General features: G+C 40.8%; 1 protein-coding gene across 5 annotated transcripts in view; it reads right to left on the bottom strand.

Annotated features, from left to right (window-relative positions):
* Positions 1-24,240, bottom strand: part of lrrk1 (leucine-rich repeat kinase 1) — a 59,438-nt gene that overhangs the window by 10,133 nt on the left and 25,065 nt on the right. For all 5 annotated transcript variants that reach the window (XM_057849320.1, XM_057849307.1, XM_057849314.1 and 2 more), the window contains 16 exons: positions 21,207-21,418; positions 19,910-20,074; positions 16,873-17,045; positions 16,678-16,798; positions 13,378-13,537; positions 10,310-10,479; positions 10,154-10,251; positions 7,867-8,038; positions 7,025-7,194; positions 4,877-5,013; positions 4,558-4,819; positions 2,369-2,538; positions 2,098-2,304; positions 1,835-1,974; positions 1,626-1,763; positions 984-1,178 (listed from right to left, as the gene is read on the bottom strand). In XM_057849320.1, the coding sequence (XP_057705303.1) occupies positions 984-1,178; positions 1,626-1,763; positions 1,835-1,974; positions 2,098-2,304; positions 2,369-2,538; positions 4,558-4,819; positions 4,877-5,013; positions 7,025-7,194; positions 7,867-8,038; positions 10,154-10,251; positions 10,310-10,479; positions 13,378-13,537; positions 16,678-16,798; positions 16,873-17,045; positions 19,910-20,074; positions 21,207-21,418 (2,690 nt within the window). The remainder of the gene's footprint in view (positions 1-983; positions 1,179-1,625; positions 1,764-1,834; positions 1,975-2,097; positions 2,305-2,368; positions 2,539-4,557; positions 4,820-4,876; positions 5,014-7,024; positions 7,195-7,866; positions 8,039-10,153; positions 10,252-10,309; positions 10,480-13,377; positions 13,538-16,677; positions 16,799-16,872; positions 17,046-19,909; positions 20,075-21,206; positions 21,419-24,240) is intronic.

The raw sequence follows: 24,240 nt of genomic DNA, 5'->3' as shown, positions 1-24,240 counted from the left end.
GTCCTGGTCATATCAGATTATTTGGGGACATTTGGGGGGGGGGGGGCATGTCCTGGTCATATCAGGTCATTTGAGAACACTTGGTGGGCGTGTCCTTGTCCTGCTCATGAGGGTGCTAGATGTCCAATCCACGTGAAGCGGGAGGGTTGACAACGTATGAACATTTGTTCGTCCGCTGCCATCCCTCCCGTGTCAAATGTCTATTTGTCGCCCCCACCAACATGGCCGCCACAAGGTGACATTTCTATCAAAGTCAATGCATTTAAAATCCTATTTTATCAGTATCAAATCATCTGCTATCACTCGGTGGCTTCCAATGACAGTGACAGATGTCCAATCCATTTGAAGTGGGAGGGATGGCAACGTATGAACATTTGTTTGCCCGCTGCCATCCCTCCCGTGTCAAATGGATTAGACACCTACCAGTGAGAAACTCATTTTAATTGACAGCAAAGGAATGAAAAGTCTATTCTTCGCCCCTACCAACATGGCCGCCACGAGACGATCTTTCCATCAGCATTGACATTAAAATGAAGTCATAACTAGAGAATTTCTTTAAAAGATTACTCATCAATGTATAGTCATCTGCTTTTTACTCAGTAGCTGCCAATGACCGCGCGAGACGTCCAATCCATTTGAAACGGGAGGGATGGCAGCTAACAATTTCTCACTTCAAATGGATTGAAGCGGAAGGGATGGCAGCTAACAATCTCTCGCTTCCAATGGATTGAGCGCTTACTAGGGACAAACTGATTTCCATTCACAGCACAAGGATGAAAATACCCTTCGCCGCCTGTACCGACATGGCTTCGAGGCGGCCATGTTGGTAAGGGCGAGTTTCCCATCATAGTCAATGCAGCAACATTAAAATCAAGTCATATTTAGGTAATTTCTTCAAACGGATTGGACGTCCACTCGCTATAAACTCCGGCGGCCGACACTGGTCGCGGTTGTTGGCCCGTCCCGCTTCAATTGGCGCTCACCTGCTCGGGTTTGCCGTGCCAGCACTGCGTCATGAGGCGCTGCAGGAAGTGGAAATTGACTTCCTGCGGACTGGCCAGCGTCGGCCTCGCGCCACCGGCCAGCTTCTTGGAGACGTGAAGCGGGTGACGACCCAAGGACGGGCGGCGGCCCGAGAGCAGCTCGTATAACACCATCCCGTAGGAGAACACGTCCACCTTCAAAAACACGTGCACGTGTCAAATCTAACTCTCCAGAAATATGAGCGAGCAAAATCCGTTTAGTTTGTGTCTATATGATTGTTTTACTTTCTATGCGTAAAGTTACATAAATTGATATTTTGTAGCACTCTTGATATTTTTGCATTTTCCATTTGATTTAGGGTCACTTCCTGCTGATTTTTGGAGCATCCTTGGGTCACTTCCTATTTATTTAGCCTCAATTCCTGTTAATTTTGAGTCACTTCCTGTTGATGAAAATGTCCACATGGAGGCCATTTTGGAAGGGTCCATGCTCCCTTTAAAGTCAATGTATAGACATTAAAATGCAGTCATAACTAGCTTATTCCACAAATAATTTTTGAATGGACTGGAAGTCTACTAGTGAGAAACACATTTCAATTCACAGCAAGAGTATGATTGGACGCGTCTACGTGTGCGTGTTACCTTCTCGTCGTAAACAACGCCGGGTCTGACCTCGGGCGCCTGGTACCCCGGCGTCCCTTCCACCCCGAGGGCCCCCTCCCGGAAAGACTGACGGCAGACGCCGTAGTCCGACAGCTTGACGTTCACCGCGTCCCGCTCCTGGAACGACGGCGATAATGGTTCGGAAGGCGCAACGCGGGATCGAGTTAAGGTTCGGCCGGGCGGCAGACCTGCAGGGACCAGACGAGGATGTTGTCCGACTTAAGGTCGCAGAAGATGATGTTCTTCCTGTGCAGGTAGGTGAGTCCGGTTGCCACCTGATAGGCCATCTTGTAGGTGATCATGTGACCGAGGGGCACGTAGCTGATGCCTGTGAGCAGCGAAAGCTAGCTTGATTAAAAGATAACAGGACTCAAAATCGTGACCAGAAAGTGCTTCGATAACATCAGGAACTTGCGGAATTCTACACGGGGAGAGAGCGCGCTGCACCCACCTCTGCCGCCGTCCAGGCTTCCCTCAAGGACGTCGCGGAGGCTTCCGAGCGGCGCCAGCTCCAGCACCAGGCAGAGAGGGCGGACGGAAACGCCTTCCAGCGCCACCACGCAAGGGTGCCGTAGGCGGCGCAAGGTTGTCGCCTCCTGACGGAACTCGGCGAAGCGGTGACACACCTCTGCCGACCGCAGGCGTTTGATCATGGTGTCTGACGGTAAGTGACATCTGGTTGTTGCAAAGAAAAAAAAACTGAAGCTTGTGCATGTGTCCACCTGCGTCTTCAGATGGCGCCCTCTGCCAGAAGTTTCTTGAGTGAAAGCGTTTGATGGCGACGGGCTGCCCTCGGTAGCGGGCGCGGTAAACAATGGTGCCGCTGCCTCCCTGACCAATGATGTTGGACTCATCCTCGGAATATTCCAGATAATCCTTCTCCAGGAACAGTCTGAACACACAAAACACAGGCTAAACTATAGACCACGTACGTAGACGCATTATTGCTACGACAAACCCTTCTCGCTGCTGCTAGCATCTGCTAGCCGCTACCTAGCGCTGATGTAGGATTGGTTGAGGTAAAAGTTATGAATAGGCCAAGCTATAGACAGACCTTTCTCACTGCCGCTAGTTGACGCTAGCTAGTTGGCACAAGATAGCGGCCGCTAGCTTCCTTTAGCTAGGTTTGACAGGGCGTGGTTGAGGTTAGGACAGTGAATAGGCTAAGCTATAGACCAACCCTTCTCGTTTCCGCAGGTTGATGCTAGTTAGTTAGCACTAATTAGTGGCCTCCAGCTTCCACTAGCTAGCTTTAATGGGGGCGTGGTTGAGGGTAGGGTTATCTACAGGCTGAGCTATAGACTGACCCTCATCGCTGCCGCTTGTTGGCACTAACTAGCGGCCGCTGGTTTCCACTAGCTAGGTTTGACAAGGGTATGCTTGAGGGTAAGGTTCTGAATAAGCTGATCAATAGACAGATCGTCCTCACTGCTGCTAGTTGACGCCAGCAAATTGGCACTAGCTAGCTTCCACTGGCTAGCGTTGAAAGGGGTGTAGTTGAGGTTAGGGCTATGAATAGGCTGAGCTATAGGAAGACCCTTCTCGCTGCTGCTAGTTGACAGTAGCTAGTTGGCACTAGATAGTGGCCGCTGGCTTCCATTAGCTAGGTTTGACAGGGCGTGGTTGAGGCTAGGACAGTGAATAGGCTAAGCTATAGACCAACACTTTTCGTTGCCGCAAGTTGATGCTCGCAAGTTGGCACTAGTTAGTGGCCTCCAGCTTCCACTAGCTTGCTGCTGAGCTGTAGACCGACCCTCATCTCTGCTGTTTGTTGGCACTAACTTGCGGCCGCTAGCTTTCATTCGCTATGTTTGACAGGGATATGGCTGAGGTTAAGGTTATGAAAAGGCTGAGCTATATAGGCAGACCGTCCTCGCTGCCGCTAGTTGACACCAGCTATTTGGCACTAGTTAGCTCCCACAAGCTAGCGTTGAAGAGGGCGTGGTTGAGGTTAGGGTTATGAATAGGCTGAGCTATAGACAGATCCTTCCCGCTAGCATCTGCTAGCTGCTACCTAGCGCTGATGTAGGAGTGGTTGAGGTAGAAGTTATGAATAGGCTGAGCTATAGACAGACCCTTTTTGCTGCTGCTATTTGACAGTAGCTAGTTGGCACTGGATAGTGGCTGCTAGCTTCCATTAGCTAGGTTTGACAGGGTGTGGTTGAGGTTATCGAGAGTGAATAGGCTGAGCTATAGTCAGACCCTTCTCGTTGCCACAAAGTTTATGCTAGCTAGTTGGCACCAGTTAGTGGCATGTAGCTTCCACTAGCTAGCTTTAATGGGGCCATGGTTGAGGTTAAGTTTATGTATAGGCTGAGCTGTAGTCCGACCCTTCTTGCTGCCGCTAGTTGGCACTAGCTAGCAGCCGCTAGCTTCCACTAGCTAGGTTTGACAGGGGTTATGAATAGGCTGAACTATGGACGGACCGTTCTCGCTGCCGCTAGATGACAACAGCTAGTTTGGCACTAGCTAGTGGCCGTTAGCTTCCAATGGCTAGCGTTGACGGGGGCGTGGTCGTGGTTAGGAATAGGCTGAGCTATAGACAGACACTTCTCGCTGCAGCTAGCTGGGTTTGACAGGGATGTGGTTGAGGTTAGGGTTATGAATAGGCTGAGATATAGACGACCCTTCACGTCTCGCTAGCTTCCACTAGCTAGCGCTGACGGGGCATTTTTGAGGTTACAAATTAGCTGAGCCATAGTCCAAGTGCTATTGATGCATTAAAAGTGACGCGGCGCGATAACATTTGTTGCTGCCGCTAGGCTAGCAGCAGTTAGCTCCCAAGTAATCAACAGAAAGTGAGATGGAAAGGATGTGAAAGCATTCCTACTCAATTACACTAGAAACAGCATTATTGTCCCGCAATCGGTCATGTGATCAGAAAAGCGTCAGTTGTGGCGTCCAGCGTTACCGTGCAGGGAAGTCGGTCATAAAGAGTTCCGGTACCAGCTCCCGGAGGGGGACGATGTGCCCGGGTGGTCCGGGGCACTCGATGAAATCTCCCGCCAGCGCAGCTAGAGCGCAGTCCTCTACCCCGAACAGGTGAAGGCCCTCGCCCTCACTGTCCCGGCCCGATCGGGACGTTCCATTCCGCGGGATCCGAGCGGCGCAGCGCTGGCAGGGCGCGTACTGCTCCAGCAGTGGGGTACCGTCACTCTCGCTGGCCGTCAGCGCTGCGGGAAAAGGTCAGAGAGGCTCTCGATAGCCGCCGCTCGCGACGACAAACCCACCGGGAAACCACTGCTCCACAAGGTTGTTGATGTGGTCGGTGACGAAGGCCACGGCGGAGAAGTCCCCGCTCTCCGACTGGCAGACGATCTCGATGCCGCCGCTCTTCTTCTTCCAGTTGACCTCCGCCGACTCCACGCTGCACATGAGCCAAAAGAAAAATCGGTTCACTTCCTGTTGAATCGGGGAGATTCTGGGGTACTTCTACTTCTGGGGTGTTGGGTCAGTTTTTCACCTGGGGTAATTTCGTGGTCACTTTACGTTGATATGGGGTCACCTTCAGTTGATATCGAGTTACTTTACGTTGATCTGGGGTCATTTTGGGGTCACTTCCTATTGATGTCAGATCATTTTAGGGTCACTTTCCGTTGATATCGGTTCACTTCCTGTTGATTCGGGGACATTCTGGGGTACTTCCTGTTGATGTCAGGTCACTTCATGTTGATGTTGGGTCACTTCTGGGGTAATTTTGTGAAGACTTCAAATTGATAACGGGTCACGTCCAATTGATATCGAGTTACTTCCTGTTGATCTGGGGTCATTTTAGGGTCAATTCCCACTGATATCGGTTCACTTCCTGTTGATTCGGGGACATTCTGGGGTACTGATAAGATAATTATTAAATAGTTAATAAATATTTGCTTTTACCAATGACGGCTTACAATTAAGTATTGATTGCTAAAATAGTATGTTCCATGATTGATTGAGACATGTTAGTGATTGATAACTATAGACATGTTTAGCTCTTGATAAAACGGCCTTGTCATTCTGACCTGTTTAAACCAGCCTAGGTTCCACAGGTCAACTTCAATCATATTGTTGCATTTTACTACTTGCCAAATACTATTGCTTCATGAAATGTATTTGATGAGATAATTATTAAGTTGTTACGTATATATTTGCTGATTGTTGCCCACAACAAAGAACTGCTTTTGCCTATTAGAATATTTTGTCTTGAAGAAGCCTCTTGCCTCGTCAAGGGCAGAAGAGGCCGCTTTGCTTTGCTGAAATGTGCTGACACATATGTATATAATTTCACCTACATTCACACACATAGCCATACAAAAACAAGGGGTGTCGCTAGCTTGCTTCCCCTTTTAGGGCAAGACAACCGTCTGTTGCTAAGGCCATCCCAAATAAAGAGCAAGGTGAAGGAGGGGCTAGTTAGAACGATTGCGGAAGCTGTATAGTTTCTCCTCTTTCTCCTTGCAAGCTTTTCAACTAAATCGAGTGCCTTCTCTCCTTATTTTGGGTAATATTATAAATGTCTACCTAAGGATTCGTATTTGAACTTGACAAGTACTTCCAGTTGATGTCAGGTCACTTCCTGTTGATGTTGGGTCACTTCTTGTTTATCTGGGGTAATTTCGTGGTCACTTTATGTTGCTATCGGGTCACTTCCAGTTGATATCGAGTTACTTACTGTTGATCTGGGGTCATCTTGGGGTCACTTCTTGTTGATGTTGGATCATTTTAAGGTCATTTCCTCTTGTTGTCGATTCGTTTCCTGTTGATTCGGGAACATTCTGGGGTACTTCCTGTTTATGTTAGGTCCCTTCCTGTTGATGTTGGGTCACTTCTTGTTTATCTGGGGTAATTTCGTTGTCACTTTACGTTGATATCGAGTTACTTCCTGTTGATCTGGGGTAATTTTAGGGTCACCTCCCGTTGATATCAGGTCACTTCCTGTTCTTCCTGTTGATATCGGGTGAATACCTGTTGATATGGGGGCATTTTGGAGTGCTTTCTGTTGATATTGGGTCCTGTTTATCTGGGGTCATTTGTGGTGACTTGATGTTGATATTGGGTCACTTCCTGTTGATATTGGGGCATTTAGGGATAAATTCCTGTTTATACTGAGTCACTTGGGTTGGAAATAAGAAGGAGTAAATGGAGGTTTTTGTCCCATTGAAATGAATGGGAAATTGTGCCCATAACACACAAATAGGAAAGTTTTGGGAAAAATTTGGCGGAACCGTACATTTTTGGCAAAATCTTTACATAACTTCTGTGCCCCTAACTAATTTCTGATGCCTGAATTATGTGATGTGGATAAAAATTGTAGGACTAGATTCATGCAAAGCTACTATCGATAATGGAGTTCCAAGTCCATATTATGTTTTGCATTGCGTGAAAACAAAGACGCGAACCTGAAGTAACCTCCGTCAAAGGTGACCAACAAGCCTTCCCTCCAATAGACGGTCTGACGGCGGCGCACCCGGAAAGTACTGCAGCGGTTCCTCCGTTGATTTCCTCCCAAACTGTAGATCGCCGACATCCGGCCTTGACGAGGACGAGCGCTGCGCTGGAGCTCCGACGACTGAAAAAAAATAAACGAGCCAACAAAAATCAAGCCTGATACGGTCTCAATCATAATACGTCGGCAGTGGCGATTGCACTAAAGTTCAGCTACCCCAAAAAATGTTCTAGAATCGGTGAGATATGTGTATATTTCCCTGATACCGATACTTGTATCTGTACCGATACGGCACGAAAATGACGCCATCGGGGTGTACAAAGAAATAATGCCCCGAGGGTGCGCAATACGTTCTTTTTAAGATCGAGTGTCCAACTGCCAGTCGCCCGGAAGACATCCAAACGCGTGGACGTAGATGAGTGTCACTAGTAGGTGTCCAAATCATTTCAAGCCGAAGGTTTGTTAGCGAATCTGTATTTGCTGCCGAACTCCCGCTTTAAAGGGATTGGACATCCAGTGCCGTCGATGGCAGCCACTGAGTAAATAGCAGATGCCTTGACATTGCTCATATTGTCTTGATTTAATGCCCGGACTTTAACGTAGGTGGCCTCAAGGCAGCCATGTTGGTAGGGACAATGAAAGGTCTTTCTGCACTTCTGCCGTGAAATGAAATAAGTTTTTCACTTGTTGGATTGGATGTCTGCAAGTGGAAAAACACTAGAAGGATGATTGGACGCCTGTCATTGTCTCGGGAAGGACCGCAGTGAAAGCTAGAAGTGGTTAAAAGGTACGTACCAGCTGGTCCATGTCATTTAGGCTGATGAGCATCCTGGCGATGAATCGTTCCCAAAAGCCGGCAGGCACGAAGCTCATCTTAAAGAGACGGCGCAGCGTGTCGGCGCCGGGCCGGCGCAAGCAGTGCAGGTCCACGCCGGGCTTGGCGGGTAGAAGGTGAGGCAGCAGGTAGCTGAGTGGGGGAAAACGTAACACGCTAGTATGACATGCTAGTATGTGCGAAAACCCCTGCCTCATGGGCCGTGGGGGTCCCGCAGTGGTCCGCATCGGTTTGGGGGTTGTAGCGGTGGCTGAGGATCTGGGTGGGCAGGCAGTGGTGGGGTCGGGTGTGGGGGGCGGGGTTGCTTATTCTCATGGGGGCATGGATGGCCCAGGTGACCGCCCCAGGTCCCAAGGGGATGACGGTGGCACCTTTGACGGCGCTGCGGGGCATTTACAGGTCACCCTAAGCTAGCAAGTTAGCCAATTGCAACAATTGGCTAACTTGCGTAGCAAAAGTCCGCTAGCTTAAATGCTTTATAATGCTAATGTAAATGCTGTATAATGCTAATGTTTACAACAATTGGCTAACTTGCATAGCAAAAGTCTGCTAGCTTGAATACTATATAATGCTAATGTTTACAACAGTTGGCTAACTTGCATAACAAAAGTCCGCTCGCTTAAATGCTATATAATGCTTATGTTTACCCAAATTTGCTAACTTGCATAGCAAAAGTGCGCTAACTTGAATGCAATATATGCTAATGTTTACAACAATTTGCTAACTTGCATAGCAAAAGTGCGCTAGCTTAAATGCTATAAAATGCTAATGTTTACAACAGTTGGCTAACTTGCATAACAAAAGTCCGCTCGCTTAAATGCTATAAAATGCTTATGTTTACAACAATTTGCTAACTTTCATAGCAACCGTCCACTAGCTTAAAGGCTATAAAATGCTAATGTTTACAACGATTGGCTAACTTGCACAGTGAAAACCCGCTAGCCTAAATGCTATATAATGCTCATGTTTACAACTATTGGCTAACTTGCGTAGCAAAAGTCCGCTAGCTTAAACGCTATATATAGCTAATGTTTTGAACAATTGGCTAATTTGCATACCATAAGTCTACTAGCTTAAATGCTATTTAATAGTAACTTTTACAATGATTGGCTAACTTGCATAGCAACAGTCTGCTAGCTTAAATGCTATTTAATATTAACTTTTACAACGATTGACTAACTTGCATAGCAAAAGTGCGCTAGCTTAAATGCTATATAATTCTAATGTTTACAACAATTGGCTAACTTGCATAGCAAAAGTCCGCTTGCTTAAATGCTATATAATGCTAATGTCGACAACAATTGGCTAAATTGCGTAGCAAAGGTCCGCTAGCTTAAATGCTATTCATTTTAAGGCATTCACAGGTCACGTCCTGTTGAGTTTAAGTCACTGCTTATTCATTTCCTGAATCATTTCCTGTTATTTAACCCAAAATTAACAGGAAGTGACCCTAAAATACCCAAAAACCGACAAGAAGTAAGCTATAAATGCCCTTAAAGTCAACACGAAGTGACCCATAAATGCCCCAAACTTGAACTGAATCAGTTTGACGTGGGAGGGATGGCAGCGAACGAACGAATTAGGCCTCTGCCTTTGTACAAGGGCTGGTCGCAGCTTTACATGGCAATTCTGCTTATTGACCATTAGATGTCTCCAAACAAAGATTCTTGCGATTTGTTAAGTGAGCAGACAATGGTGCAAAAATGAAAAGAACAATACCTGATTGAAAAAAAATGAATTATAAACTCATGATATATAACTATTGCGTTACCAGAAAGAAATAGTCACAAAGAAAAATGTTAAAATTTAAAAATTTGTGCAAAAGCCCAGCAAATTGCATCTTGGGAATGATTTGTAATACTTTGGTCGCTCCCTGTTGGCTCTTTGGGATAACTAAACGTGATTTCATCGTGAAAATGGATTCAGGGTGTACCCCACCCACTGCCAATAGTTAGCTGGGATTGGCTCCAGCACCCCCGTGACTCTAGTGAGGATAAGGATCATTCTAATCCAGGCGACATTTGTTTTGTTAAAAACGACTGGCGAAAAACAATAAATATTATTTCCAGTAGTTTTTTTCCATCCTAGCTGCTTCTGTTTGGAGATTTGACTTCTGGCACTCTAGTTTCTTTCCCTACCGAGCAGCCTCTTCACTATCGCAAAGCACTCACAGAGTAAGCTCCTTTTTATTGAAAGACCAGCATCTGCCAATGGTTTTCCAATACTTGAGCCCAGAAAGCAAGTTACCTGTCGTCGGCGACGGGAAGCGCAATCTCGAACTTGGCCAGGAACTGGAAAAACTGCTCCTCGCTGTCCCGGGTCAGTCCGGTCCCGACCAGCAGGATCTGGAAAACGGGTGGTTAAAGCGTGAGCATGACTCACGACTATGTACGGCCGTCTCACCCGGAGGTCTCCGGCTCGGACGATCCCGTTGGAGCGCGAGGACTCCGGCCGCACGATGGCCCGCAGGGAGTCGGCCAGCCACACGGGACACAGGAAGTAGAGCGTGCGCAGGCCGCGGCTGCTGTCCGGGAAGTGCAGCAGCGTCCCCGTCTCTGTCAGGAACTTGACGGCTGGGAAACGGTCGTATAACCGTGAAATGGTGTTATTGACCGTGTTAGACGTCCAATCATGAGTTGATCACAATTAGACGGCTGATCCGTTTGAAGCGGCAGAAAACAGACGGGATAATACAAAAATGAAAAAGGAAGAATTTATTCATATTTGTAGTATATAATAACAATTTTTCTGTATATCCTCCTAAAATATTGTTGGTGTTGTTTTTTCCATAAATTATTTTCCATATTTTCTTTTTAGAAAAAAAAAAGTTTTTGAATTTCGGATTTTCCGATTTTTGGAATTATATATTTTTAAATTTATAATTAAAAAAAAATTAAAAAATGGGGGGGGTTATGAATATGTATTATATATAATTTTTAAAAAACTTTTTTTTAATTAAAAAAAAGAATTTTCTATATTTAATAATAGAACAATTAAAAAAGAGGACTGTGTTAATATTTATGATATTTATTAACAAAAAGGTATTTTTATTTTATATTTTCTCCCAAAAGATTTAATTTCTCATGAAACTTTTTTCATAAGTAATTTTTGATTAAATTTTTTTGTTAATTTAGGATTTTCCCATTTTTTTTAATTAGATTTTTTATAATTAATACAAAAATGAAAAGAAGAATTTATTAATATTTATAATATGTAGAAACAATAATTTCCCTTTTATATTTACTCCCAAAATATTTTCTAATATTTGTCAAACTTTTTTCCGCGACATAATTCTCATTTTTTTTCTATTTTTTTCTTTTACTTCAGGATTTTCCCATATTATAAAATTATATATTTTTAATTAATAATAGAAACATTACGAAGGAGCCATTTATTCTCATTCATAGTTTAAATAAACAATAATTTACCTTTTTTATTTTAATTAAAAATATATATTTTATCTACTTTATTTAATTTTTAAAATGATATTTTATATTATTATTCTGAAAAATAACAAAGAAAAAATCATTCAAAAGTTTAAAAAACAACAACAAAAACAGAAAATAATAAAAATATAGATTTTTTTTTTTTAATGGAATCTATTATACAACATATACAGTGCCATGCAAAAGTATTCAGCCCCCCTTGAACCTTGCAACCTTTCGCCACATTTCAGGCTTCAAACATGAAGATATAAAATTTTAATTTTTTGTCAAGAATCAACAACAAGTGGGACACAATCGTGAAGTGGAACAAAATTTATTGGATAATTTAAACTTTTTTAACAAATGAAAAACTGAAAAGTGGGGCGTGCAATATTATTCGTCCCCCTTGCGTTAATACTTTGTAGCGCCACCTTTTGCTCCAATTACAGCTGCAAGTCGCTTGGGGTATGTTTCTATCAGTTTTGCACATCGAGAGGCTGACATTCTTGCCCATTCTTCCTTGCAAAACAGCTCGAGCTCAGTGAGGTTGGATGGAGAGTGTTTGTGAACAGCAGTCTTCAGCTCTTTCCACAGATTCTCCATTGGATTCAGGTCTGGACTTTGACTTTGCCATTCTAACACCTGGATACGTTTATTTTTGAACCATTCCATTGTAGATTTGGCTATATGTTTTGGATCATTGTCCTGTTGGAAGATAAATCTCCGTCCCAGTCTCAGGTCTTGTGCAGATACCAACAGGTTTTCTTCCAGAATGTTCCTGTATTTGGCTGCATCCATCTTCCCGTCAATTTTAACCATCTTCCCTGTCCCTGCTGAAGAAAAGCAGGCCCAAACCATGATGCTGCCACCACCATGTTTGACAGTGGGGATGGTGTGATCAGGGTGATGAGCTGTGTTGCTTTTACGCCAAACATATCGTTTTGCATTGTGGCCAGAAAGTTCCATTTTGGTTTCATCTGACCAGAGCACCTTCTTCCACATGTTTGGCGTGTCTCCCAGGTGGCTTGTGGCAAACTTTAAACGAGACTTTTTATGGATATCTTTGAGGAATGGCTTTCTTCTTGCCACTCTTCCATAAAGGCCAGATTTGTGCAGTGTACGACTGATTGTTGTCCTATGGACAGACTCTCCCACCTCAGCTCTAGATCTCTGCAGTTCATCCAGAGTGATCATGGGCCTCTTGGCTGCATCTCTGATCAGTTTTTTCCTTGTTTGAGAAGAAAGTTTGGAAGGACGGCCGGGTCTTGGTAGATTTGCAGTGGTCTGATGCTCCTTCCATTTCAATATGATGGCTTGCACAGTGCTCCTTGAGATGTTTAAAGCTTGGGAAATCTTTTTGTATCCAAATCCGGCTTTAAACTTCTCCACAACAGTATCTCGGACCTGCCTGGTGTGTTCCTTGGTTTTCATAATGCTCTCTGCACTTTAAACAGAACCCTGAGACTATCACAGAGCAGGTGCATTTACACGGAGACTTGATTACACACAGGTGGATTCTATTTATCATCATCGGTCATTTAGGACAACATTGGATCATTCAGAGATCCTCACTGAACTTCTGGAGTGAGTTTGCTGCACTGAAAGTAAAGGGGTTGAATAATATTGCACGCCCCACTTTTCAGTTTTTTATTTGTTAAAAAAGTTTAAATGATCCAATAAATGTTGTTCCACTTCACGATTGTGTCCCACTTGTTGTTGATTCTTGACAAAAAAATTAAATTTCATATCTTTATGTTTGAAGCCTGAAATGTGGCGAAATGTTGCAAGATTCAAGGGGGCCGAATACTTTTGCAAGGCACTGTATAATTGGTCAGGGTTAACCCAAACCCTATATGTACAGTATAAGAAATAAGTGAGGGAAAGAAAAAAAAATTATGGAGCGTGACTTGCAGTATAGGCAAATAAATGAATAAATAAATAAAAAATATAAAATTCGAAACAAAGTCAAATAATTCAAAAAGTCAAAAATGAAAAATAAATGTTAAAAAACTAAAGAAATTGTAACAAATGTAATTGGCTACATACCTGACGGCAGGTCGTCGTATTCGGCGATGTCGCCTTCGGGGTCCTGCTTGGCCAGGCGCTCGAGCTGCTCTTGGCTCAGGAACTGAACCTCACCGTCCGCGTGACGTCTTCGCCTCTCGGCCGCCACAGCCTCCCGCAGCCTGACGTAGCTTCGAGGGATCTGAGCCCAGACTCTTGGTTAGCGTACATTCCTCAATGTTTTTATTTGTACCATGCTACTTTATTGATCACACCAGTGTGATTGTAGGACTCAGGTTGTTAAAAAGGAACAGTTCCTTTCGCACTAGGGCAGTGTTTTTCAACCAATTCTGGGCCAAGGCACACTTTTGTTCGAAAAATATAACAGTGAATTTCTATAGCCCATATTAACCCGATATCATTATGCAGTGACCCCGAAATGCCCCAAGATTAAAAGGCACTGTCGTGATATCAACAGGAAGTGACCCTGAATTGCCTGAAGTGAAACGATATCAACGGAAAAAGAACCCAAAATCACCAGATCAACAGGAAGTGACCACAAAATAACCTCAGATGAACAGAAAGTGACCAGATATCAACAGGGCGTACTCTGAAATACCTCCAGATCAACACGATGTGGTCCAATATCTACAGCAAGTGACCATGAAATGCCCCTAAATGAACAGGAAGTGGCCCAATTTAAACAAGAAGTGACCCCAAAATGCCTCAAGTGAACCAATATCAACGGGAAGTGACCCAAAATGACCCAATATCAACTGAAAGGGACCCGATACCAACAGGAAGTACCGGAAATGCCCCGAGACAAACAGGAAATGGCCCGATATCAACAGAAGTGACCCTGAAATGCCTCTAAATGAACAGAAAGTGACCCAATTTGAAGAGGAAGTGACCCCAAAATGCCTCAAGTGAACCAAAATCAACGGGAAGTGAGCCAAAATGACCCAACATCAACAGGAAGTCACCCTGAAATGCCCCCAAATCAACAGGAAGTGACCCAACATGAACAGGAAGTGACATCAAAATGAACCGATATCAACGGAAAGAGACCCCAAAATGACACAATATCAACAGGGGGTGACCCCCAAATGACCCATGATCAACAGCAATTGACCCAATATCAACTGGAAAGGACCCAATTCAACAGGAAGTGGCTCAGTGTGAACAGGAAGTGACCCCCAAAATGATTCAAGTGAACCGATATCAATGGGAAGTGACCACTAAATGACCCAACATCAACAGGAAGTGACCCTGAAACTCCAAATCAACAGGAAGTGGCCCAACATGAACAGGAAGCGACCTCAAAATGCCTCAAGTGAAAAGATTTCAACAGGAAATACCCCCAAAATGTCCCAAGATCAACAGGAAGTGACCCAAAAATGCCCCAAAATAAACAAGAACTGGTGTGATAGCAACAGGAAGTGACCGTAACATGACCCCATGTTAACAGGAAGTGACTCGATATCAACAAGAAGCGACCCGACATCATCAGGAAGGACCCTGAAATGCCCAAAGTATTAACTGTAAGGAACCCGATAAGATTATATGAATATGAAGTAGGGATAATGCTATTGATTATTTTAGTAGTCGATTAATCGATAAACTAGCTAGTTTGAATAATCGAGTATCGGATATGGAACATAAAAATTTAATACCCGAGTTGAGCCTCAAACGGTATTGAAAAAAATAAAGGAGCATCTAAGTACAACAAAACAACAATTGGCTAGCTTACATAGCAAAAGTCTTTTTTTTTTAACAATGCTCTTAACAAATTGTTCAAACACATATTCCCACAGCCTGTAAAATACCTGTAAACTAAATTACGAATGACTAAAAAAGCATTAGCTCAACGAAAACTCATGTTGGTCTTAACAGGGAGCAGCTACATTACGCCATGTGAAATGAGCTAGGTCATATTCACTGTTGCCACCGGAGGGCATTGTATCCGCCAAAATCAATCAAAGTAAATGTATTTTCAAAACAAACCATTACAATGCCAATTTAATGAAACAAATACTCGAAGCAGCAAAATTTAATCATCAATCAAATTATTCGAGTTAATCGATTAATCGCTGCAGCACTAATATGAAGTTTTCTTCTTCCTGCCTTAGACGGAGGCGGACGTGTTTCCTTGCTGCTATCTTCGTCAGTCTAGTCTGTCTGCTTTTTTTGTATTTCCTCTGTGGATCAACCGTGCTGTTCTCTCATACGAAAATGGATCTGATTAGTTGGTCTATCAGCGCAATTGACAAGATTTTTTCAACAAGACACGGCGCACCAGGAGAGCCATCTTGCCTAGATGGGACCTTCGCCACTGGATATGTGAGAGATTCATGGGAAGATATCGAGGATCTTTGGCTGCTTGGCGTGACGGTTGTGGTGTTTCTTCTGCTTGGCTTAGAAGGTGCCCTGCTCTACCGGAATGTTTCCAAGACAGCAGCTTTCAAGGAAATCAATAAACTAACCACGACTCAGACGGTCCAATTCAAGGCATTGGAAGACCGCGTTGAGGCTCGGATTGAGAACTGGATCCGTGGACTCACAGTTCGGTCCGAGGAAGGATGGAGAAAAGTGGATGCTACCTTGCATCAGGTGACGGAACTGTCAAGGCAGACCGCGACTATTGGCAATGACTTAAGGGACCTAAGGTCTGGCCTACACCATGAGGAGCACGAATTTGACTGAAGACCAATCGTCATATTAAATTACTCATTCGGCTTAATTCAATTATAATTTTCCTTTCCCGAACACTGTTACCCCACCGCTCCCTTCTCCTGGGGAGAGCCGCGCAGATGGCCCTATCTCTGGCCCTTGATCTCTTCCCAAGGCCGGTCGCAGGGCCCTGTGACTCTTATTTAGTCTACAGACACGTACAAATACTGATACACTTAATCACTGATCCCTGTGCATCGTGTCATATCCCTGCTATGTTGTATTATATATGTGTGTCTACTGCTCTGTAATTTCTGAAGAAAACAGAGAAGTTGGCGGCGCTGAACGTCTGCAGCGGCCCTATGCTCACTCACCGAACGGAATTTCGTTGTCATCTGTTGTCATCATGTGAAAGCTGGTGTAAATGACAAATAAATCTCTGAATCTAAATCTGAAGTGACCATAAAATGACCACACATCGATAGGAAGTGACCCGATATAAACAGGAATTGACACAATATCAACAGGAAGTCCCCCGAAATGCCCGCAGATCAACAGAAAGTGGCCCTGATATGCCTCAAAATGCTGCTATGTGGACCTAAAGAGCAAAATGTTTCCCGATGAATAGTTGATTTTGTGGCATTTCGGGTGTTCTTTTGACGGTTGACTGACCAGCCTGCCCAGCAGCTTGCCTCCATAGGCGGGAGAACGAGCGTCTTTGATAGAGAGCGCCGCCTGGCGGATGAGCGCTTTCAGGTCGTCCACTCCCTCCGAGGTCTTGCACGACACCTCGCTGGCACGCAAAACCAACATAGATGTGTTAAAAGGTTACGCGGTCAATCGGTCGGTCCGCGTTTCAGCACTGACCGCAGATGCGCGAAGGTGACGTCGGGGTATCCGCCGGCTCGGGCGCCCGACGGGGAGCGGCACAGCGCCAGCACGTGGGCCCGCAGCGTGGCCAGCCGCTCCGTGCGGAACTTGACGTCCAGCAGGTCCAAGTGGGTTCCCACCACCAACACCGCCGAGTTTGGCGCCCGGGCCTTCAGCACAAAGAAAAGAGAAAATCCAGCTTCGAGAGTCGTTCCATAAAAACAGACAACAGTCAATATTAACCCTTTTTAAAGTAAGTCGTTCTTACGTGATAGTGTCAGTTTATACATACAGTAAGTATAACGCTTATACATGCGAAATGTCAGGTTTTTACAATTATCAAATTTTTAAATAATCCAATTTTTAAAGAACAGTTATCATATTTTCACATGATAGTAATCAAGATTTTACATGATTGTTTTCACGCTTTTAACTAGCCCTGCTTTTACATAATTTTCACATGATAATAAGCAAGTTTTTACATGATATCACATTTTTACATGATAGTTATCACACTTTTGCCTGATTGTTATCAAAATATTACATAATTGTTATCGTTTTATAAAATTATTACATTTTCCTGATAATTATCACATTTTCAAATGAGAATTATCAAGTTGTTAAATGATGACATTTTTACATATTTTTCATGCTTATAACTAATTGTTATCATTTTTTTGCATAATTATCACTTTTTTTTTGCACAATTATCACATTTTCACTAGGGCTGTCAAACGATTACATTTTTTAATCGAGTTAATTACAGCTTAAAAATTAATTAATTGTAATTAATCGCAATTCAAACTATCTATATAACATGCCATATTTTTCTGTAAATTATTGTTGGAATGGAAAGATAAGACGCAAGATGGATATATACAGTGGGGAAAACAAGTATTTGATACACTGCCAATGGGTTTTCCCACTGGCAGTGTATCAAATGCTTGTTCTCCCCACTGTATACTCAACATGCGGTACATAAGGACTGTATTTGTTTTTATTAACAATAAATCAACAAGATGGCATTAACATTATTATCATTCTGTTAAAGTGATCCACGGATAGAAAGACTTGTAGTTCTTTATGAGAAATGTTAGTACAAGTTATAGAAATTTTATATTAAAACCCCTATTAATGTTTTTGTTTTAATAAAATTTGTAAAATTTTCAATCAAAAAATAAACTAGTAGCCCGCCATTGTTGATGACAATAATTACTTACACTATAAAATCAGTCGCACCCAAGCGCCAGCAGAGGGCAGCAAAACTCCGCAAAACACAATTAACAAGGGGGCCTTTCTCTCTACTGTCATTTAAATCTGTCTGAGCTGGGCAAGTGCGTTAATTCCGTCAAATATTTTAACGTGATTAATTTAAAAAATTAATTAACGCCCGTTAACGCGATAATGTTGACAGCCCTAATTTTCACATGATAATTATAAAGTTTTACCATATTTATCACATTTTACCCAGATAGTTATCACGTTTTTACAAAATTATGTTTTTACATAGTTTTTATGCGATTATTATCACATTTTTACATATTTTTCATGCTTCTAATTGTTATTTTTTTTTACATAATTATCACATTTTCACATCATAATTATCAAGTTTTTCCATATTTATCACGTTTTTACATGATAATTAATCACATTTTCACAAAATAATTATCACATTTTAACGTAATTATCACGTTTTCACTCGATAATCATCCCGTTTATACACAATTACCACGAATTCACATGATAATTATCATGTTATTACATGATAATTATCACATTTTACAGGAATCATGTGAAAATGATAATTATGTGAAAATGTGATAATAATTTTGTAAAAATGTGCTAATTATCATGTAAAAATGTGATAATTATGGATAAACTTTAAAATTATCATGTGAAAATATTATAATTACGTTAAAAAATGACAACAATTAATTTACTTATTTTTCAATCAGCATGAAAAATATGTAAAAATGTGATAATCATCGCATAAAAACCTGATATAATTATCATGTGAATTCCTGATAATTATGTATAAACGGGATAATTAACGAGTAAAACATGATAATTATGTTAAAATATGATAATTATTCTGCGAAAACATGATAACTATGTAAAAAAGGATAATTAGTTATAAGCATGAAAATTATGTAAAAAAGTGATGATCACATAAAAACTTGATAATTATCAATTATCCCGTTTATACATATTTACCACGAATTCACATGATAATTATCGAGTTATTACGTGATAATTATCACATTTTTACAGGATAGTGATCATATTTTTTTTTTTACCTAATTATCCCTTTTTCACATAACAATTATATCGTTTTTACGTGATAGTTATCACACTTTTACCTGATTGTTATCATTATTTTGCATAATTATCTTTTTATATGATTATCACATTTTCATTATCACACATTACGTGATAATTATCACATTTTTACAGGATACTGATCATATTTTTTACCTAATTCTCACTTTTTTCACTTAAGAATTATATCGTTTTTACGTGATAAGTTATCATACTTTTACCTGATCGTTACCATTGTTTTGCAGTTATCTTTTTATATAATAATCACATTTTCACATAATTATCAAGTCTTAACATGACAATTATCACATTTTAACATAATTATCACATCTTCACTCGATAATTATTCCATTTATACATAATTATCAGGAATTCACATGATAATTATCATATTTAAGAGGATAGTCATCATGTGAAAATGTGATAATTATGTAAAAATGTGATAATAATTTAGTAAAAACTCAATCATTATCATGTGAAAACGTAACTGTAGTATATGTTGTACCTGTAAATTCAGGCCTCATGGGATTCACATGATGCGAATGCATGTATGTATCTGGAGATCATTTGTACATTAGAACCAAAATACATGCCTCTTTCTGTTTTAAGCTGCGGCACTACTTGAGGCGAAGGCGGGAGCTCCATTGAAAAATAAAGTAAGCTTTTTCAGCAAAAAAAAAACAAACAAAAAAAAGAATGACGCAAAAGCGAGCACCTCGATGTTGAGCAGCCATGCGCGCAATCCGGCTGCCGCCTCCTCGCCCAGCGTCAGGTTCCACACTAGCACGTAGAGGGCGCCGTCTGTGTAGAAACACTGTGCCGCTGCGGCCGACGCGCCGGACGGGCCGCCAACGTCCCACACGTCCAACGCCAGTGAGCTCTAAAAACAAGAACAATAACACCCGTCACTTTATTGGGAGGAGACGTTCAATCCGTTGGGTTGGCGGCACATGAACGAACGACCGCCAACCTGCTTCCAACAGATCGCATCGGACGTCTAGCGCTGACAAAGACACATTATGAGTTAAGAAATATACATAAGGCATTAGAGGAAAACTAGTATTCATAAAAAAAGAAATACTAAATATATAAAATGTGATAAAAAAAAACAGCTAACAATGAGAAAAATTGAATTAGTCATGTTAAAATTACTTGTTTTTTAATGTATTTGATCAATTCCAAAAAAATGAACGAAAAAAAAAAGGAATTATAGTCATTACATAGTCATGAATCCCTCCTTTTTATTTTTATTTCCCATTTTTTGATATGAATTTTATTAGAGAACATTTTAAATAATTCAAGAAATTTTAAAATCCTTAATTGTTTAATTTTGATTAAAATAACGAAAAAATAATTTGCAATCGATGCAAAAAGAGGAATTGAGTTTTTTACTGCTCATATTATTTAAAAATATGAATTAGTAAGGTCTTTTTGTTATTTAAGTCATAAAAATGTTTTTAAAAAATTAGGTCCTGACTTCCTTTCCATTCACTTTCAATAAAATTTTATTTAAAAAAAAAAAAAAAAAGTCATTTTTTTCCCCATTTGTCATTAATTAAAAGCTTTATTTATAAAGATTTTTAGAAATATTTTCTTCCATTACTGTTCATTTCATATTTTCTGGGAAAAACAAAAACAAAAAAACCCCTCAAATTTTGTGTATTTCTCAGTCATTTTTAAAATTAATTTCTTATATATATATATATATATATCAATGTATTTTACTTAAAATGAATAATTTTTCAATTATTAAATGCTTATGTGTCCCTCAACACTTTTTCTTAGGGACATTTTTTGATTTTCACTTTCAATATTTAAACGAAATGCATTAAAATGTCATTGAATTACAAAAATTACACAAATTTTGATGGCTAGGCAACATAAACATCATTTTATTTCCATAAGAAAAGAACCATGATATTCCATGTGTGTGAAAAGGCTCTGTCTGCAAATTTCAAAAAGGCAAAATAGCTGATTTACTTCCACAGCAAATGAAACGTTGAGAAACGTACTTGGTCCTTTTCCCCTGCGTCCGTCTCCAAGGTGGACGTGGAGATGCCGCAGGCGGTGGCCGGGAAAGACGTGGCCGCTTTGCCCGTCCGCAGCGCCCCCAGGAGGGAAGTCTTGCCCTGGCGCGGCGGGCCAATCAGGAGCATCTTCAGCTGACGCCACGGCTCGGACCGTCGCAGCTGCGCACGCAAGAAGCCCAGCACAGAGGCTGCGCCTGGAAAACACCATATTTAAAAATTAAACTTTCGATGACTCTTTGGCCGCCATCGACGGCCAAAGAGTCATCGAAAGTTTAACAAACATGGCTGCCCAGAGGTCACGTAGCCGTCACAGTCAAAGCGTTCAGTCATAACTAGCTTTTAAAAGATGAATTTATAGAAGGACTGTTCATTCGCCGTCCGCCACCCCCCCGCTTCGAACGGTTCGGATGTCAAATCGTTATAAACTCATTTCTGTTCACGGTTGAAGCACAAATAGACCTTTCATTGCCTTCATCAACATGGCCTTGGGGCAGCCATGTTGGTAGGGACCACATTCCCCATAAAATGAAGTCATAACTAACTAGCAAGTCATAACTAGCTCATTTCTCAACCAAAGATGATTTGATCAATGTCAAAGCATCTGCTATTGACTCAGCCATTGACGGCGGTAGACGTCCGATCCATTTGAAGTGGGAGGGCTGGGGGTGAACGTTCATTTGCTCAAAAAGGATAACGCATAACTGCACAAACATAGAACAAACGATTGGCTTTTTATACACAGTTGTGTCTGATGGGGGGGGGGGGGGGGGGGGAACTCAACTCATAACTAGCTTATTTCTTTAAAAAAAAATTACAAAAAAAAGTCCAGTATCACATTTTTACATGATAGTAAAATGTAAATTACTATCATGTAAAAATGTGATAACTCATTAAAAATGTGATTATCATGTAAAAACATGATAACCATCATGTAAAAATGTTATCATATCATGCAAAAACATGATAATTATCAAGAATTTGATAATTATGCAAAGAAAGTAATTATGTTAAAATGTGACAAAAATGAAAAAACGTGATAAATACATAAAAACGTGATAACAATTATGTTAAAACATGATAATTGTCATTTAAAAATGTGATACTATCAGGTAAAAACGTGAAAAATTATGTAAAAAAAGTGATAACGATCATGCAAAAATGTGGTCATATCATGTAAAAACGTGATGCTTATCAGGTAAAACCACAATACTATCATGTCAAAACGTGAACAATATGTAAAAACGTGATCACCATTATGTAAAAACATGACAATTGACATTTAAAAACAGGACACTAAAATGTAAAAACGTGAAAATTATGTTTAAAAAAAAAAAAAGGTGATAATGATCATGTAAAAACGTCATGCTATCATGTCAATATGTAAAAATGTGATAATTGTCATGTAAAAATTATGCAAAGACATAATTATGTTAAAATGTGATAAAAATGGAAAAAATGTGATAACTATCATGTAAAAACGTGATACTATCATGTCAAAACATGATAAATATGTAAAAACGTGATCACGATTATGTAGAAACATGATAGTTGGCATTTAAATAGGTGATACTATAATGTAAAAATGTGAAAATTATGTAAAAACGTGATAATGATCATGTAAAGACGTGATAAGTATCATGTCAAAACGTGAATATTATCATCATTTTAAAATGTGATACTATAATGTAAAAATGTGATATGTATAATCGTGACAACAATCATGTGAAATCTTGAAAACTCATAAAAAACATAACTATCATGTCAAAATGTGATAAATATGTCAAAACGTGAGAACAATTATGTTAAAACATGATATCATGTAAAACATTATAACTATCGTGTAAAAACATGTTAACTATCATGTAAAAACATGATAACCTCATGTGAAAACGTGATAACAATTATGTAAAAACATGGTAATTTAAAAACGTGATACTATAAAGTAAACACGTGAAAATGATGTCAAATTGTGACACTCTCATGTCAAAACGTGGTAAAACGTGATAACGATCATGTTAAAACGTTATAATTATCATTTTAAAATGTGATGCTGTAATGTAAAAAATGATAATTACTGTTTGTAAAACGTGCCAACAAGCATGTAAATACACGAAAGCATAAAAACATGATAACTATCTTGTGAAGACATGATGTCGTGTATAAACATGATAACTATCATGTAAATTCGTGATACTATCATGGCAAAATGTGATAACGATCACGTAAAAACATGATAATCATCATGTAAAAACGTGATACTATAAAGTGCAAAAGTGATGATTACCGTAATTTTTGCACTATAAGGCGCACCTGACTATAAGCCGCCACCCACCAAATGTGACACAAAAATGGCATTTGTTCATAGATAAGCCACACTGGACTATAAGCGGCAGCTGTCCTCACTGTATTATGGGATATTTACACCAAAAGATATCAGCCGGTAACACTTCATTAGACAGCCTTACATATTACAGTCGGAAGACCAAATGAACCACCATGAAGCTTTTAATCAATTGGCTGCAAAGCTTCATTGCTTCAAGAAGCTTCATTTGGCCATCACTGCTTACTTGGGGAAGACAGTCAACCTTTTATGCCACCTGCTGTCAACTTTGTTGTTGTCCATCATGCCTCCTAGCATGCATTGTAGCGCAACAGATGTAAATAACAATCAAAATTCAGGTTCTTTGCTAATTATTTATTCAGTTGCTGTTCCTGTTTGTTTAAATAATTGCTAGTTACGGTATTTGGTAACACGTTCTTTGACAGGTGGCGCCATAACACTGTCATTAGACAATTAGACATAATTATGACAGTGTCATACGACACTGTCATGAGCATTAACGAATACTTATAACAGTTATCATTCAGTTTTATTCAGCAAATGAGCTCACATTTGAATGGATGTAAAAGATCCGAGCTGGACATAAATGGAATTGGTAACATAATTTGCTGGATGACACTTAATGACATTTGTCATAAGCATTCAGTAATGCCCATGATAGTGTCATGTCACAAT

Source organism: Corythoichthys intestinalis, chromosome 1 (genome assembly GCF_030265065.1).
Source record: "Corythoichthys intestinalis isolate RoL2023-P3 chromosome 1, ASM3026506v1, whole genome shotgun sequence".
Classification (NCBI taxonomy): domain Eukaryota; kingdom Metazoa; phylum Chordata; class Actinopteri; order Syngnathiformes; family Syngnathidae; genus Corythoichthys; species Corythoichthys intestinalis.
Note: the sequence above shows the minus strand (reverse complement) of the source record. Positions and strands in the feature narration are given on the sequence as shown.